Source organism: Sinocyclocheilus rhinocerous, unplaced genomic scaffold (genome assembly GCF_001515625.1).
Source record: "Sinocyclocheilus rhinocerous isolate Xijiao unplaced genomic scaffold, SAMN03320098_v1.1 scaffold2085, whole genome shotgun sequence".
Taxonomy (NCBI): domain Eukaryota; kingdom Metazoa; phylum Chordata; class Actinopteri; order Cypriniformes; family Cyprinidae; genus Sinocyclocheilus; species Sinocyclocheilus rhinocerous.
In genome coordinates this window covers 314,143-332,715 of record NW_015623685.1, presented here as the reverse complement: position 1 = coordinate 332,715, position 18,573 = coordinate 314,143, and the positions used below count along the sequence as shown (strand labels likewise).

Sequence of the window (18,573 nt, the reverse complement as noted above, 5' to 3'; positions counted from 1 at the left end):
TAAACTTCATATGTGTCCCTGCAGCACAAAAGCAGTGTTAAGCAGTCTTAAGTCGCTGGGGTATATTTGTAGCAATAGCCAAAAATACATTGTATGGGTCAGAATGATAGATTTTTCTTTAATGCCAAAAATCCTTAGGATATTAAGTAAAGATCATGTTCCATGAAGATATTTTGTAAATTTCCTACCGTAAATATATCAAAACTTAATTTTTGATTAGTAATATGCATTGCTAAGAACTTCATTTGGACAACTTTAAAGATGATTTTCTCAATATTTAGATTTTTTTGCACCCTCAGATTCCAGATTTTCAAATATTGTCCTATCCTAACAAACCATACACCAATGGAAAGCTGATTTATTCAGCTTTCAGATGATGCATAAATCTCAATTTACAAAAAATGGACCCTTATGACTGGTTTTGTGCTCCAGGTTCACATATGCGCAATCAGTGTTTGGAATTCTACTTTAAAACAATGTCCAATTTGTTAACATTAGTAGAACTAGAACTAACAATGAGTGATACATTTTTTAAAGCATTTATTGGTCGTTGGCAATATTAGTTAGTAAAATATAACTTCTTCATTTGTTCATGTTAGTTCACAGTACATTAGTGTTATTTCATGTAATTTTTTTTTTGTAAATGTTGAAAGTAACATTCACTAATATTAATAAATCTGTAGAAGTATTGTTCATTGTTAGCTCATGTTAATTAATGTGGTTAACTAATGTTAACAAATAAAACCATATTGCAAAGTGTTAACAAAAAATCTAGTGATTGATTTGTGTGAAATCAATGTTTTACTTCTAGCTACTGAAAACTTGTGTAGGGTTGTCCTTAGAAGGGTTTCAACAGATATATTGTCTACTTTGAGGCAGCCTAATCCTACGGTTTTATAAAATAAAAACAAGCGCACATTTGTCTTCTTGCCCTGAATGCGTGTGTGTGTCATTTTTCAGAAGAACAGTTTTCCATCAGTTTTTCTCACATTTACCGGTTCAGCGATCCACTGACTGCCACTAGAGGTCAATGGTTAACTCCATTGTGGCTCAGAATGGACGGTTTTCTCAAGGGTGACATGTTGAAGATTTAGAGAGAGAGTCCTCAGCAAGCAGGGGATGTAATTGTTGGTTAAACCCCCTTTAATCCAACGGATTTTCTACACAACTGCTAATTTGTCATGACCATCATTAATATCTGATACAATATACAAGACGTTCCTCAACCAAACAGATTCCAAAACGAAGTCATTCCTCAAATGCATCGAGGTTATTCATGGAGGTAAGCTTATGATACAGCATAGATTTATGCCACAGTCTGTAGAGTTGCATTAAATAAACTCAGACTTCAAGGAAGGATATTTTACATTTATTCTGTTTTCTATGTACATTTTGTTGTATGTACAGCTAAGTAATTCATATTTGTATGTTTCTGACAGTTATTCATAAGCGTTCAAAATTATAAACCAGACTGGTTACATTTTTTCTTTTTTCTTCTTTTTTTTTTTTTTTTAAGTAAAAAGAAAGTTTGACTACCAAACTCAAAGTACTGAAAAAAGCCAACCTAGCAAATGGCCTTTAAGAAAAGGAGCAAGGTTTATAATACAAGAAAAATAAATACTATTAACAGGAAAACCTGCTGACTACACGTGTCCAAAAATAAAGATCTCCATACCAAAGTTTGTTGCATTATTGTATCTCAGATGTTGTAGAATAACTCTAAAGCGTTTTTGAGTTATTAACTGTGAATAGTGCTCTGAGAATCTCTCCAATGTCTAAAGACGTTACTCTTGTGTGTATTAAAAGAGACTCTGAGGCCAGTATGTCCATGATAACTAGCTTATAGGTAGTATTAAACTATCAATCTGTTGTACTTTAAGTTTGTCTTGTGTGCTGTGCCACAATTTCCATTTGGTAAAAAGTGCTCATTTATCCAATTAGTTTTTACTCACTTTTTGTATCATGGACTTGCTGGTAGTGAAAATGTGATTTAACTTGTAATACATCCCTGAACAAAATCTGCACCACCAAAATGTTAGACTAAAATCAGCACTTAAACAGATCTGCTGTGTGGTGCTCACTGACCAGATTCCCATTAGTCTACAGGTTAACAGAAACCATCAAGCAGAAGATCCCAAAGACTTGTTCTGAAACATACTGCCTCAAAGTACAATGTCCAAAACAACTCGGATAATGAAATGAAAAAAATTAGGGCGGCAAAACGATTAATCACGATTAATCGCATTCAAAATAAAAGTTTGTTTACATACTATATGTGTGTGTACTGTGTATATTTATTATGTATATATAAATACACGCACATATATGTGTGTGTCAAAGACGAAAAAGGGTTTAAGCATAAAAACAATAAGTGTAATACTGCTTTAAATTGTTTTTCCCAATTTTTTTTGTAAGTTTTCGGTTTAATTTAATTGCAATTTTGTTTTTGTTTTTCTGAGCAAAAAATAAATATCATACATTTTTCCCTGACCTACAGAAGAGACCCACTAAAATGGTATTCAGTGTAACAATCTTGTCAGGCATATTTACAACAAAAATCAATTTATGACATATTAAAAGACTAATTACTTTCACCCCAAATACTAATTAGTAGTAATTTTAAATTTTTAAAAGTTGCCACCATCCTAGGTTTTGTGCATTTGTCAGTAAGAATTTTTTACTCATTTAAAACACAATAAAATTTTATATGCTCCCTTATTCATTTATATATTTTAATATGTACACGTCAGAATACGCATGTTGTTTGAATTTTTACATAAATATTGTGTTACACTGAATGACATTGTAACATTATTTCAATCAAATTTTAACATTGTATCCTCCAAAAACTTATTTGAAACCTTAAAAGTAGACACTTTACTTACATTTAATGTGCTTTCTATCGACATATAATCACTTTTGTAAATTTCTTTTGATGCGGACATCTTAACGTCTTTGACCCATGTATATAAATTTTTTAAATATTTGTATGTATATATACTTGTATATAATTTATTTATAAATATTTTATATATAAATCTAACATATTTTTCCTTAATATATACATGTGTGTGTGTTTATATGTACATAATAAATATACACAGTACACACACATATAGTATGTAAACATAAACTTTTATTTTGAATGCGATTAATCGCGATTTAATCGTTTTGCATCCCTAGAAAAAAAAATTATAAAACTGGATTGGTTTCCTCAATTACTGTCACCTTTTTGTGCATTTGTCCTTGCATGAAGGGGAAAACTTCTTTGTCCCTGATATACAGTCAGCGTCATGCAAATATATGTCTCATGTTACTGTCCTGCTCAAACACTGAGACATTCATTGCTGCCTCAGCCAGCTGAACCGAACTGTTTACTGTTAAGTCGCCTACGCAGCAAACTCTCACAAGTTATAAATATGCAGGAAAGCGCCTCTCCTCCATGTTGGGGCCTCATACGCTGCTCAAGAGAATCCAGTTAGCTGCCCTCATTCCAGTCGGGCATGATGCTTACGCTGTGCACGGCGTGGTATTGGTGCGGAGACAGGGTGCGAGGTATACTGTGAGTGTACAAGTACTCGTTGCCCTGCAGGCCGGCAGTCGGCGACTGGATTCCCGCACTTGGACTGCATTGGCGGCCCAGTGACTGATGGGACATGGAAGCCTGGTACATGGCATGAGTGTCTCCCAGCTGCGGTGAGGCATGGCCCGCGACGCTGCTTAATCTGGACATGAGGGGTCCTGAGGTGAAGTGAGCTGAGAAGTGCTGGTAGGGCAGTCGCTCCATCTGCTGCATGGTGGTCACCGAGCAGCCGGCGTAAGGTGAGACGCCCGTCCAGGTGTTACAGCTGATGTCTTCCAGGCTGGGCACAGGCTCGGTGGACTGCGACGCACTGGCATACATGCACGCCTGCCGCTGACCAGACTCGGCCCTGTAGGGGGCGCCGCTGAGACCCAGAGACTGAGAGTAGCTCACGGGCCGATAGTAGTGATCGTCCTCGCTGGATGAGGTTTCCACGTAGGGCTTCTTGTACGGGTGCTCTCCCGCGTGACGGTCGTCGTCAACTGTGCATGGACAAAATGGGATGGAAATTAGGATTGTGCCGATAGTATCATTTATCGACGATAGTCAGAGATATCGCCTGTGCCACTGATGATAGCAAGACAATTATTATTATCATCATCAGGCTAGTAATACAACCTAATTAATATTAGGGCTTATTTGTTCCATTTTATTTATCTTTCTGCGTTTTTACAGCGTTGCGCATTATAACCAATCACACACGATTCTGTTACGCTTATGAACACAATGGCCAATCAGAGGCGTTCAGATGAGTCATCGCTGAAGCACCGGAGTTTTGTTGTTCAATGTGCGCTCGCTCATTGAAGTCTGTCTTACGAATTATCTCATCATAAACAATAAAGAGATTAATTCATCATACAGTGTAGATAGCTTCACTGATTATAACGGGAGTATTTTTAAACTCGCGCTAGACTTAAGTCAGTGATGATGTTAATGTAAATGTTCTTTGCTCGTTTTCTGTAGCTGCTTTTTGAATAACTGAGGAAATGTAAGCCTTATGATTAGTAACTTACAACGTTTCTATTGAATTATGTTAAATACCGATTCAGTCATATTAAAACATTAGTCTGATTTTAGCCTTATGCTGGAGTTGGTTGACTTTCCGGCAATGAAACTTAGTAAATAAATAGATCAATAAATTAGCAGGATAATATCGTGTATCGGCGATCTCACAGGCTGATGATAGGACGATATGACAATAGAGCATATCACCAAACACTACTGGAAATGAATTCAGCGCTGGTTTCCCAACCATATTCCAGGAGCCCCAGCATTTCACAGGTTGCACGTCTCCTTTTGGCACACTCATTTCAGGTTTTGGAGTCTCTACTGATAAGCTGATGGCCTGACTCAGGTGTGTTTGATTAAAGGGAGAGTTCACCCAAAAATGAAAATTCTGTCATTAATTACTCACCCTCGTGTCGTTCCAAACCCGTAAGACCTTCGTTCATCTTCGGAACACAAATTAAGATATTTTTGATTTAATCCGAGAGCTCTCTGACCCTCCATGGACAGCAACACAACTGAAACGTTCCCAGACCCAGAAACGCAGTGAGGACATCGGTAAAATAATCCATGTGACATCAGTGGTTCAACTGCTATTTTACGAAGCTACGAGAATACTTTTTGTGCGCAAAGAAAACAAAAACAACGACTTTATTCAACAATTCTTGTCCTCTGCAGCACCGTAGGTGCCATTATCAAGAGTACCACGACACATGCACATTGCTTTCCTCTGCAACGCTCTACGTCAGCAGCATCACGAGCGCATTGTTTACGTGCAGAGGTACTCCCAATAATGACGGAAGACATGATTTTGAGGAGAATTGTTGAATAAAGTCATCAAAAACGCACAAAAAGTATTCTCGTAGCTTTATAAAATTATGGTTGAACCACTGATGTCACATGGACTATTTTACTGATGTCCTCACTTCGTTTCTGGGTCTGGGAATATTTCAGTTGCATTGCTGTCTATGGAGGGTCAGAGAGCTCTCGGATTTCATCAGAAATATCTTAATTTGTGTTCTGAAGATATACAAAGGTCTTACGGGTTTGGAACGACATGAGGGTGAGTAATTAATGACAGAATTTTCATTTTTGGTTGAACTCTCCCTTTAAGAAGACATGCAGGCTCCAGGAGCATGGTTGGGAACCACTTGAAATATCACAACCCTAAAACAATAACAGCTAAAACTGAAGTGACCAGATAGACCCACCTTTCCTCTTGATGCAGTGATAGTCTTGGCTGTGTTCGTGGGGCAGAGGATAAGAGCTCGACTGAGGCAGCAGATCCTGCGACGTGCTCGTGACCCCGTTCTCACAGGAGTACTGAGAGCTCATGCCGCTGGGAGTAGACAGACCTTGGACGTCACCGGCGAACGGACTCTGGCTGGTGCCGACCCGCTGACGTACGGTACTGCGAGGGACCACTGGATACTCCTTGGTGCTTTGGGAAACAGAAAGGACTTTGTGAGCCATTTCATGGCATGCATTTCCATGTTGTCTTTCAGTCAGGGATCTTGAAACCGTTCCATTGGTAACTAACCACATCCACCATCGACGCGCAGGACTGCGTTAGAATAATCTCTTCACCATCTGTCTGCGATGGGAGCTTTTCCATACCAATTAATCAGCAAAAGTTGCAAGAGGCACTTTGCATTAATTCCTACGCTATTTCTTTTGAACCACTGACCTGGTTTTCCGTTGGTCCGAGTTTAACTAAGACCAGACCTGCTTCGTCTCAGTGTTTGACAGTGGAGGACAGATAGGATATCAGGACCTTTGACTTCTATACAGCACCACGGAGGAGTTTCTTTCTTCCTCTCTGCATTTTTATGATGCATTACTCTTTGCTTTATAACGAGTATAGCGGCTTTCTTGCTTGTTTGCCACCTCGGACGAAAGCGTCTGCTGAATGCATAAAGTCATGTTAATAGCAGTGCCGTGTAACGGATTCAGTAGAAGAATCGTGCAAGCTTTAGTTGGGTCTTAAAGTCTTCAGGTCATTATCTGGAAACTCAATAGAAGGCTCTCATGGGAGACATTAGTCAGTTCTTTCTTTGCTTGTTTGAAAGTAACAACAAAGTTAACTACGGCATGGAAAGAGCATTGCCATTTTTTCCTAGTGTATCAAGAAGTCTGTCATTTTGGAGTGGACAACGCCTGTGTTGGCTGCTGTGGGCCCTCCGACCAGATTTTCTGCTTTGAAAATGTGTTTTTCCACACTCTATACAGCAGTCATCTGGAGAAAATAAGAACACGAGCCATGTGGTCTTTGCCTCCACTGGACCAACTATATCACAACTGCAGACAACTGTTCTGGATCTACACAGAGCTGAAAGAGAGATTGCCATGGTGGACGGTTTTCAAGAGGAACACTCGCATAACAAGTGTCCCCTCAGTCAAGAGCATCACTGGTTTGTGTCTGCTGTGCATGGGTCAATACTGCCCTGTTTAGTTTAGTTTTAATCTGACTGCCCATCTGAAGATGCTGGTCAATTCTGCTGTCAATGTGAGCACATTTGGAGGCGCTATCTGTAAGACCTATATAAAGAGGGAGCTCCTAACCTGAGCTGATGGCTGCTGGTTGTTTATCGCTATAATTAACTCCACGCAAGCACTAGCTCATGTAAGTGTCACTCTTCGCAGATTTAGACTCACCTCTGCATTCTTGACATGCGATGCAGCTCCATATCGTCACTTCCACGAAAGCCCTTTGCGAAGGGATTGTTCTCGATCTTCAGTTGGGTGATCTGTAAAACCGCCAACACAGCAGTGTTACCTTGCTTGTACACGCTGTTTAAATACGTCTGTAGTCTCTTTTTTCATTTGAAACAAACAATGAGGTTCTCAACCTGAAAATTCAAAAGGTGATTTATAGATGATGGGCTTTTGCCTCCTTTTTATTGTTTGCAGTAATGCATTAAAGCAATAATGCCCAAGAAGCTTCATGGGGCTTATTGCTTTTATAAAACGGTTATTCCATATACATAGTTAGGTTTCACAAAATAAAACAGAGCAAATAAAGTGTAATGATATTAATAAAAACAGTATTCTTCCACCAAACAATGTAGTTCCTCAGAAACAGTTGTGGTTGCAACAAAGTGGTTGCCGAGCAACAGACAAACGTAAACAAAGGTGTATGTTACTTTGTAGAGTCATTTACAACAGCTTCGAACGCGGCTCAGCCAATCAGAATCAAGGACCGGAACTATCCGGTTTATAATCATGAATTTGCACTGACCACTGCATTGATCGTTTCTGTTCAGTCTTGTCTTTGAAACCATATCTAATAGAATGTTTTATTGCACAATGTCTATAAAATGCATAATGAGCTGCCCTGTGTGTAAATTGACAAATTGTCCTAGTGGTTTTCTGTGCTTGATCAGCAGATGATGAAAAGATGAATCTCGATGAACCCAGGCTGTGGCTTGTTTGATGCTGCGCTGGTTATTCCATATACGTAGTAAGGTTTCACAGAATAAAACAGAGCAAATAAAGTGTAATGATATTAATAAAAACAGTATTCTTCCACCAAACAATGTAGTTCCTCAGAAACAGTTGTGGTTGCAACAAAGTGGTTGCCGAGCAACAGACAAACGTAAACAAAGGTGTATGTTACTTTGTAGACTCATTTACAACAGCTTCGAACGCGGCTCAGCCAATCAGAATCAAGGACCGGAACTATCCGGTTTATAATCATGAATTTGCACTGACCACTGCATTGACCGCTTCTGTTCAGTCTTGTCTTTGAAACCATATCTAATAGAATGTTTTATTGCACAATGTCTATAAAATGCATAATGAGCTGCCCTGTGTGTAAACTGACAAATTGTCCTAGTGGTTTTCTGTGCTTGATCAGCAGATGATGAAAAGATGAATCTCGATGAACCCAGGCTGTGGCTTGTTTGATGCTGCGCTAATGTAGAAAAACATCTGTCAGTTTGGATAAAGACTGGTGTAGATTTTTGTCTTTACATAAACCGGAACAAAGTTTCTTATAATTCCACACAAGAAGCACAGAAAACAAATGTTAATGTTGTCAGAGAGCTCTACAGTAATATAAATATCAGAGGTCAACATAACATATTTTGCCTTTTGTAAATAGCCTTTGTGCATTTAAAAATACATTATATTTGCCTTAACGATAATGTCTCTTTCGTTATTTATAATTACTTCTTATCATATTTTTTTATCCCATTGATTGTTTAGGGGGTAAAATTATTATTATTATTATTATATCTGATTTAATAGCTTACAAAATCTCTGAATCTGTTCAGTGTGTGTGTGAAAGACATTTAAAACGGATGTTTTTATAAAAGAAAAAAGGGTCTTTAAAATGAAACGGCGCGCAAAAAAAAATTACTTTTCAAACTTTTGTATCTAAGGTTAATCCCAAGTGCCACTGCCAAATTTACAAAAGCGATTTGGCAAGATGCTAGTATATCTGTATATCTGTACTGATAGACAGTAATGAGTTGGCGGGTTTGAGTGGATAGACCTTTAATGAGACTCACTGTCTCTGCGAGGTTTATTTTTGGCTGTTGTGGTGTGTTTTCTAACAGGACCTGATCTTTGACACTACTTTGGCTCTCACTTGAGATGAGACCTTGTAAAAAATGGACATGTTGGGACTTGGGACGCACCTTTGAGCTCTCATAAACGCACTGTGCGCTTGGCAGACTTCACAGAACGGAGTAGTTTTGTACAGGCCCGGATTGGCTAATCGGTCTCGCGCTGACCGCAGTTCCCTTCACCGTCCGCGTTCTGATTCAGTTTGGGCGAATGCAAACAACTTATTGACCATGAGCCCAACATTCAATCTACCTGAGGGAAGACGTCTCAATTGTGATTATTTCTGAGAACTATTTGACTGCAGGCAGACATACATTATGGTACAGTACAAATATTTGGAGCGTCCCTTATTTTCTTAAAGAACAAACACGTATTTTCTACAAGAATACAAGAATAAACACTATTTTCTTAAAGAATAAAAGATAAAGAATCACAATTGTCCCTTATTTTCCATTTCTGAAGTTAACTGGCAACCTTAATGATGACGTAATTATCTTTTGACTCCCCTGACAGCGGCACCTTGCTCAAAAATAAATAAATAAACTCAGTTGTTGGAGATATGCGAGCAAATAAAAAAACAATAGATGAAATATGGATAATAGAAAGCGCAAAGGCGGCACTTAAAAAGGCCAGTAAAAATAAAAAAATAAGTGGGCCGGTCTAAGGCATGAAACTCCAGGGCTGAAAATGAGTCCCACTCCGGCCCTGGTTTTGTTTGTGACAATTTGATGTCCTTAATATTTACCTTTTTACCGTGAAAGTGCAAACTGAATTTTTTCAAAATATGTCAGTTTCTTATTTTCGAAGGTCGACCTGAGAACTCCAGTGTTGGCGGCGCTTTGGTTTTATCTCACTGCAGTTACCTTTTCGTCTTTATATGTATTCAGTTTATATCTCTTATTTTCGTATTTATATTCACTATATTTATATGTTTTTTCACTTATCAATTTGATTGTGCAGGTTTACTGCATCTCGGAAAAAAGAGCAAGTCCGTGCTACAGCATAGGCCTATATATACACACACATATATATGAGGTAGAATACCATATGCTCTCGTAAAGTGTGTCGTACCTTTAGCCTAAAATGTTGCTGGTGATGGGATAAAGGTAAACCTACACATGATTATTCCCGTTTGCTGGTTTCTTTAGCTGCAAGCGTAAGGTCCAAACGGTTATTCGAAATCAATTATTTTTAATGACATACAGGTGCTCATGCTTTTTCCCTTTTTAGGTGCGTAAATTGCTTTCTTGAAATTTTACTTAATTTTATGTTGCGTGTAGGCTAGTAGGTAAAATAATTGCTGGTTATAATTAAAAGTCATAAGTGGTGAAAATGTAAAAAAAAAAAAAAATAGCAGTGTAAATAAATAATAGATATCATAGTGCCCGTTAATTAAAACTAACATTTTTGTTTTTGTGTTTAAAGCAAGGGTGAAAAAACAACAAAGAAAGTAGGCCTATGTAGGCTCGGCGATCTCTTTAAAAAGCATCGATAGGCCTTAATTATAAGAGCCGACAAATAATCAAGTCTTTGAGCGTCCCGGTGTTTTACTCGAATTAATACAGATAGACAAAATTAAAGTCTGCTAAATGCGTGTGTGTTTTCTCACATCGGTGAAATCATTTATTACACAAATCTGTTATCCAGAGGAGTAGTGTCCATCTTTATCACGTTCTTATTTGCAAATATGATATTACGATTAAATGTCGGCTGCTCACATTCAACTTTTGGGCTAAATAGCTACAATGTAAATGACTACAGCGCAAAACGAGTTTTAACTGTATAAATGTTACATTAACAACTGCCATATAAAAGTGCAGCTAGTGTGACAAAAACACAGACATGCATCTGACAGTCTTTTAGAAGTCAGAAGTCAGAAAGAGCTTTATTGCCAAGTTTGCACATACAAGGAATTTGTTTTAGTGTCACAAGCTTCCACAGATAATAAAAAAAGCTAATCACGTAATTATTTTTTAAGGACACGCTGTGCATATTGTTTAGGTGTACAGTCATTTATCTCTGTATTTAGTTATTGTTACAAACGACTTTTTTCACTGCCTTATCATATTCAACCGTGCTTGGCGACCTAATAATGTCGAGTTAGAAATATCACGGTTGGAACTGGACTATTAACCAATAATCGAATTTCGAATGCATGAATGGAAATATTCTTAGAAGCATAACAGCTGACCAAATAAATCATGATTAGTGCAACATTTCTTTATAGTAGCCATATAAACATTTCGGACGTCTTTTATTCTTTTCTTCCTAAGTGAAATATGTAATGTAATAGTTGACGCTGATCTGGATGTCTAGCTACACTATTCACTGACTCGCTATACACGCAAGACAAGCTTTGCTTTCAAGGAAATCACGTAATGATCTGATCCCTTTTCGTGAATTCAGGAAAAGTAAAGTAAATAAATAGATATATAATTGCTTGTTACATAAATGAATAGGTATTATAAATTCGTATCAAAATAGTTACAATTAGCAACAATATTTTTGATAGGTGCACAAATCTCTTTTTTCGGCAATCAAGCTGATGTCGTGCAGAGTAATTGTATTGGAATCGTTAAATCAACCAGGAATCATAAGTTAAGACGAATTTGTGTCACTTTCTTGAAGCAAACAATTCTATGCTAATTCTATAATTTCGTAGATTCACAAAATCGAATCAATTTTTTACGCCATATTTATAATGTTAAAAATGACCACAACAGGATAACCTAAAACTCCCGTCTATATGTTATCCCGTCTAGCTGCTTACCTTATGGTTTTGGTAAGACGTGACTCCAATGAACGCCGTTTCCGGGAACACGTGAGTGCAGAAAGCCGTGTTTTTGGATCCAAATCCGTTATTTTCATCTGCTTTTACGATGTGGATCCTGGGCTGATATTTATGCATGGAATTCAGGATAATCTGGAGAGAAAATAGAGCGCAAACATGACCGACCATGCAAGTAAACCTCGTGTTCGCGTGCATATTATTTAAATGATCTTTTTCGATTATATATAATAATATAAAATGATGCTACCATGGTTAATTAATGTGATTGCGAAGGAACCTCACTAATAACGTATGAACTGTGTGTTTAAACGTTTTTCTTCTTGCTATCAGCTGCGTTTTTAAACACCTTTTTTTTCTCTAATAATATCCACTCCCAGCAATGTCCCATTTTTTCTGTTTTGCACTGTTTTGTCCATCTCTAAAGTCTCCTGCCCAGTGCTATTTACTGTTCAAACGAGACCTCACATAACATTCTGTACAGAAGATTTACACTAGTGCTGAAAAATGTCCATACCTAGTAGCTGTGCTGTTTTGCAGTGTGCACTTGTCTTAAGTATGGATTTGAAGAATATTACTAAAAAGACTTTTGTTCAAGTTCTGGTCGGCTCTGTGAGTTCTTCCTGTCTTGTGTGTGTGTGTATAATGTAGGCTTCTCTAAGTGGATTTTGTCTAAACTTTGCATTCTGGATGAGCATGCCAAGTGCACACACACACACACACACACACACACACACACACACATGCATTCCTATTTTCCATTTTCATGTGTTTTCCCCTCACATGCATTTTCCAAACAACTGCAGCGTTTCTCCTTTGATCAGTGACATCGGTCCACTCCCTCCGAGCGGCTCTTGGCTCAACACAACACCGAGACTTGGAAAGCAGGGCTTGCTGTAAACTTTAAACATCGCTCATGCCAAGTACACACACACACACACACACACACACACACACACACACATGCATTCCTATTTTCCATTTTCATGTGTTTTCCCCTCACATGCATTTTCCAAACAACTGCAGCGTTTCTCCTTTGATCAGTGACATCGGTCCACTCCCTCCGAGCGGCTCTTGGCTCAACACAACACCGAGACTTGGAAAGCAGGGCTTGCTGTAAACTTTAAACATCGCTCTCAGTGGAGAATATTGCTTTAGCTCTGGATGGACAAGATGATGTATTGTTAAAGGTAAAAAGCAAAATGCATTGCTTTAATATCTGTGATGTCGAAATAAAATAATAATTGTATAGGCCTGCCTGGATTAAACAAGAACTGCAACCGCACAGCTTTGGCGAAAAGCAGAGTGGGGCATATAAGAATATTTGGAGAACTGTATGGATATGAGAAAAGTTATTTTGTGGGACCACCCACTGGGAGTACAGCATTTGTCTGTTCTGGGTGCCCCGTTGCCCAATTTCTCCATTTGCCCCCACGCTGTATGATAGTCTTTAATGATAGTGAGCGATCACTGAGGGCCATGAATGTTGGCCCACTCTTTCATGTTGCCGACATCACAGGGACTCCGAAACCCTGCAGATTAACAGCCTTTGTATGCCTCTGTCCATCACTCATCACACTCTGTCATTAAATATAAACAGTTTGAAGCACAGTTATCCAAACTCCACCATTCTGACTCGGATATTTCTGCGAGAGGCAAAGAATGTGTATGCCTATTGAACGCTTGATGAATGGTACTATAATGATCAAAGCCGAAGCTTTAGTTTGCTGCCATCTAAAAACATCTTCAACTTGGAAAATTCAAACCGTGTTCTTATGCACCGTGTGTATGCTCGGTAAGTTATCCACTTGGGAATTATTGCGAGTTTCGGTCTCAGACATCTTTATCTCATCATCGGAGTCTAATTAAGACCGAGTTCGGAACTATTGGCTGGTTTTATGCATTTCCTAACAGGTTCCAGCTTATTGCATGTTCAGCCCGGTTTCTGAGACTAGTAATTATAAATAGGTCTGAAATTATTTCAACCACCTGGAACAACAAACCGATAGACTGTTATTTTGGTCGAGAAGCCGTACTTCATTTATAAATCCCAGGGCGCTCTTTCAGCACAAAAGGGGGCACGCCAGGAACCACTGCATCCAATCAAAAATGCATTCTGGCCAGAAATTTACAACTCGGCTCACATTCCAGCCGGGCTCCGATTTCATTCTACCAGCTGAGGTTTGGCAAGAAAACAAGCCTGATAGACTTCAACCTTGTGATCAGAACTAAACGGCAAACTGCTTGCAGTCATGGCTCTGCAGATGAGGCATCTAAGCTCATTTTCTAATCTCACACCGAAGGTGATCTGGCTTCGAAATCGGAGAAATGTTGAACCGAGAGACCTTTGAATTGAGGCTCGGGCTGGTTTTTCTTAATAGCAGAAACCTCATGAGTTGACTGTGCATGCGTTAGTGCATAAGTGCATATTAAAATCATATAAAAATGAAATTTCTTCAAACCCACATCAGTTTACAGAGAGTACATTTATAACCTGAATTTAGTGTTTCCACATCTGAGGCCAACTGCTGGTACTTCTGTTGTCACAATTATCATTACTGGATTTAAGATGTGTTTTGGTTGTTACACTGTTCTGGCGTTTGTCAGCAGCACCTCTTCAGGGGTGGATTTCCTGATCTAGAGCCTAGATACAACACTACCTGATCAGATCTGCATGTGTGACCCCTTAAAAACTCAAATCCTCTTTCTCTGCTGTGCTTATTTCAAACAGCTACGATCCAACATGTGATGATTTTGTCAGTAGTGTATTTGTTTATTCAGTCAAAACATTTCAAAGCAAATACATGGAACTGTACTCACATGTCCGAACGGATCAAGGTGGTTGTTGGTTAATTTCAGCTTCTGGAAAGACACCAGTTGCCGCATCCAATGCGCGCCAGTGGCTGGAGAATCCGGATGGACGTACAGCCTTCCCGGCATCGCAGGCTCTGCTTTCCCCGTCATAGACCTGAGCCGAGTGCAAAATAAAGACAGTCGTTGTTTAAACATACATTTGCTTCATTTTAAATACACATTGATTTCCCTCAACACTGTAGTGTTTTATACTTTTAAATACTTTTAAATTAGTTTTCTTTCCTGTGATCACTGATATTGTTGCTCTATGCTGTATCGACTAGAAAACTCACCCTACCAGGTTTAAGATTCTGTTTATTTGTCCATGCATGCATTATAACAAGGATAATTTAATTAAAACTTAAAGATAATGTTTTGTTCCCTCAACATGTTTCTGTTATTGCAATCGAAATGTGATACAGCCTGCTACCTCCCGTTTATCATGCATCAATGCCTTGTGCATTGTACATAATGTCTTTCAAAGAACAGCTTATTTGGTTAATGGCTAAGATGATGCTTGATCAAGAGGGCCATTAGTTCCAGAGCTTGCACTGAACGGGTAATTATCAGGGATATTGGCTTGTGGACATCCTCCCTCAATAACCTCAACAATTTAAAACCACTGACCCTGAAAAAGGAGTATAAAACCAATTCGCAGTGTTTTCTGTGCAGCAGCAGATGGAACTGTGTGTAAAGCAATGCGAAGGCTATATTTTCTCATCCTTTATTGTATACATTTTAAACCTGAAATAGGTCTGTGTCCCTCAGCACCGAAACTAAATAATGACAATTAATGAGTCTTACTTAAATATGAATATGTGTGGCACCACCAAATAAATAATAACCTGCATCCTTAACTTTAACTCTTAATAAAACAATTGATGACTCACGGACCATTTGTTATCGGCGAATTTATAGCGGTGGTCGTCCGCTGGCACGACATCCATCAGCAGAATGTATTTGGTTTTTGGGTTCAACCCGGTGACCTTCACTTTGAAGCTTGGGAACATCCGCCTGTGGAACAAAAACAATTGTATATTGAGTGAATAAAACTATGAAAGTGTGCATAAATGTGAGTATAGACGATGAAAGTGATTTTGCATTCACTGGGTCAGCTAAGCGTTTCATATTTGAATGCGTTCACTTTAAGAAATGCACGTATTTAAATGCACAAATAAAACGATTTACGATTTTGTCAAGAGTTAAATGACGAAAACTGCAAGACAATTTGCTATCATGCATACAGAACCATTGAGACCTTTATAACGTTAAACATCAACCAGCGACGATTTCGGTATTTATCGATCTTTTCATTCTCTCGCGCTGATCATAATGTTAAGCAACAGCGAAGTCGCAGTAAGGAGCTCATGCACACTGATTTATTGTTTTCTTTTTTCGCATCTGATTCCTGAGAGGCCCTCTGCTGTTTTCAAAGAAGCAGACATTGCTGAAATACTAACTTCAGTGTTCAATATGTATTTTAAAACACTTCTCCGCTAATAGAGAAGAATAACTGCTGCAGCTCTGGCCTAAACCACCATAGTATTGTTTTAAACAATTAGTAACCTTAAAACAGATTAACAATCCCCGCTCATTCTACATAGTCAATGTTATTAGTATGCAATGGTAATATTTTAAACAATCGCTCTTAAAATTTTAAAGTGAGATCTTAGTTCGGTGTACATCTGTAACAATATTGGAAAAATCTGTATCAAGAATCCAAATGATTAATATTTTAGAACAATTCGAATAAAAACTAAATCATGCAGCCAAACCAATGCTCATTGATTTACTGGATTTAGTCTACTGCTAACACTGCAAAATCAAACTCAATTTTTTAAAAACGCATTCTTAATAAAAATAAATAATGCAAAGTATAAATAATAGCCTACGTATATAATAAATAATACAAAGATAAAAAGGTTTTATGTTTAAATGTTATGTCTATAGCCCCAAACAAACCACAGTGTGCCGTTAAAGATCAAAATGAAGAAATTATAATACAATCTAACTTTTTATGTGCATTGCAGTACGAGAATATATAAATTAATAGCTCATATAATGAATAGTGTGCAATAAGTAATATATTATGTATTTATTATAATAGGCTAATTGGTACTATAATGATTACAATGAAAAATACGTAATTGCGCATTATTTTTATTTTTATATCGGTTCTCCGAAAACTACAGATGCAATGCATTTTCAAAACATTTGTAAACATTTGTTGTCTTACCTCCCGGCTTTGGTGATGATCATTTCAGTTCCCACTTCATGAAACTTCGTCCACAACTCTCGCTCGTGCAAGTAAACCTTTATCCCTTCCATTCCCTTTTAAAAAGACAGATGCAGAGAATGAACGTAACGAATGCAGAATGTGCTGCAGTTTCTCAAACGTTAAAAACGGCGGTGTCGCTCCTCAAAATTACATCAAAATGCATATAGAGGAGAGAGAAAAAGCTGTTCGGCTTTAAGAATAGAATAGGTTATATAAATCATTCTGGCCTAGAGTAAATCACTGTAAACGCTGAATTATTTTTTAATAAACTGCAAGATTAGGTTAGTAGAATTATGCTACACACACGCATGTTAATTGCACTTAATTTGGAATCTTGAGTAAACTAACCCTAACACAATTGGATTGCTTGAAGTTCCGCTAGAACGAATATTTGTCGAATTACCACGGAATGAGAGAGAGATCAATTTTTCAGAAATACGTGAGCTAGTTGCTGTCAACTATTCCCACATGTATCCTAAGTTCATCTATTGCATTACTTGTAGTTGCAAAAAGTTGTCAATATAATTATGCATAGTACAAAAGTAGTTGCAACATATTCGTATTTATTCATCTCGTTCCGTCAATCTACATTTGAGTCCTCTTCTATAGCACTCGTGTAGCCTCTATAAGTTTTTGTAAGTTTTGCTTTTGCGGCCCTCTGAACAACAGTAATAAGTGATGAAAGTACCACACAGCTTTATTCACTTTCTTATGTCAGCGGTTGATGAACAACTGGCGCATCTCTTACTCCTTTACTCAGCTGTCTAAATGGACACATTCCATAGACTTCTGTTGTTTTTATATACAGCTAGGCATAAATACTATAATACACCCAACACTAACTGAATGTGAATATAATGACTATATTTTAAAAACGTTTTTACAAATAAGGGCATCCCCAGTAGGAGGTTTTGTAAAAATTTGACTCATTTCTAGGGGCAAAGAGAAATTCTACTTTTGGTTAAGTAGGCACACACACACACACACACACACACAGACAGCAGAATGGTTAAGACAGGAGTTGTTACCTGTTGAATGTAGGTTGTCTGTGAAGACGGGGATTTGCTAACGGCTCCATTCTGCTTGTCTGATTTACCATCGTTTTGTAAATCTTTTGAATCGGTGTCACTGGGAGAGTTTTGGAGCCGAAAGGTGTCTTCGCTGTCTGCCATGTCAGAGGGGCTGTGAACTACTGCAACAGCGAGGCCTAAATGACAGAAGAAGAAACAAAATCTAATCACTTTTTTCTTTTAAACAAGCATCTCTGTTGTTCAGTTCCCTTCAGACTATCTTGCACCACTTTAATAAGTTCATGCCTTTGATTATAACGACAAATTCGTATCCTAACTCTAACCCTTTTATGATAACTTTAAACAACAAACGAAATAAACTTCGAAAAAAAAAAAAACCCGACGATATTAATCAAAAGCGCTACAAAAATATCCGCTGATTTCGGAACATTCTTCATTAAAAGACTTGGATACGGTCCCGCTAAAA

At 38.0% G+C, this 18,573-nt stretch overlaps 1 protein-coding gene across 1 annotated transcript; it reads right to left on the bottom strand.

Moving 5' to 3' along the window:
- Positions 1-3,278: 3,278 nt before the first annotated feature.
- Positions 3,279-18,248, bottom strand: LOC107729059 (T-box transcription factor TBX5-A-like). The gene is made up of 8 exons (XM_016539444.1): positions 18,105-18,248; positions 17,035-17,129; positions 15,693-15,812; positions 14,766-14,913; positions 11,928-12,080; positions 7,244-7,335; positions 5,800-6,029; positions 3,279-4,065 (listed from the first exon to the last, which is right to left on the bottom strand). The coding sequence occupies exons 1-8, from the start codon at positions 18,246-18,248 to the stop codon at positions 3,479-3,481; spliced, it is 1,569 nt and encodes a 522-aa protein (XP_016394930.1). The 3' UTR covers positions 3,279-3,478.
- Between the last annotated feature and the right edge of the window lie 325 nt (positions 18,249-18,573).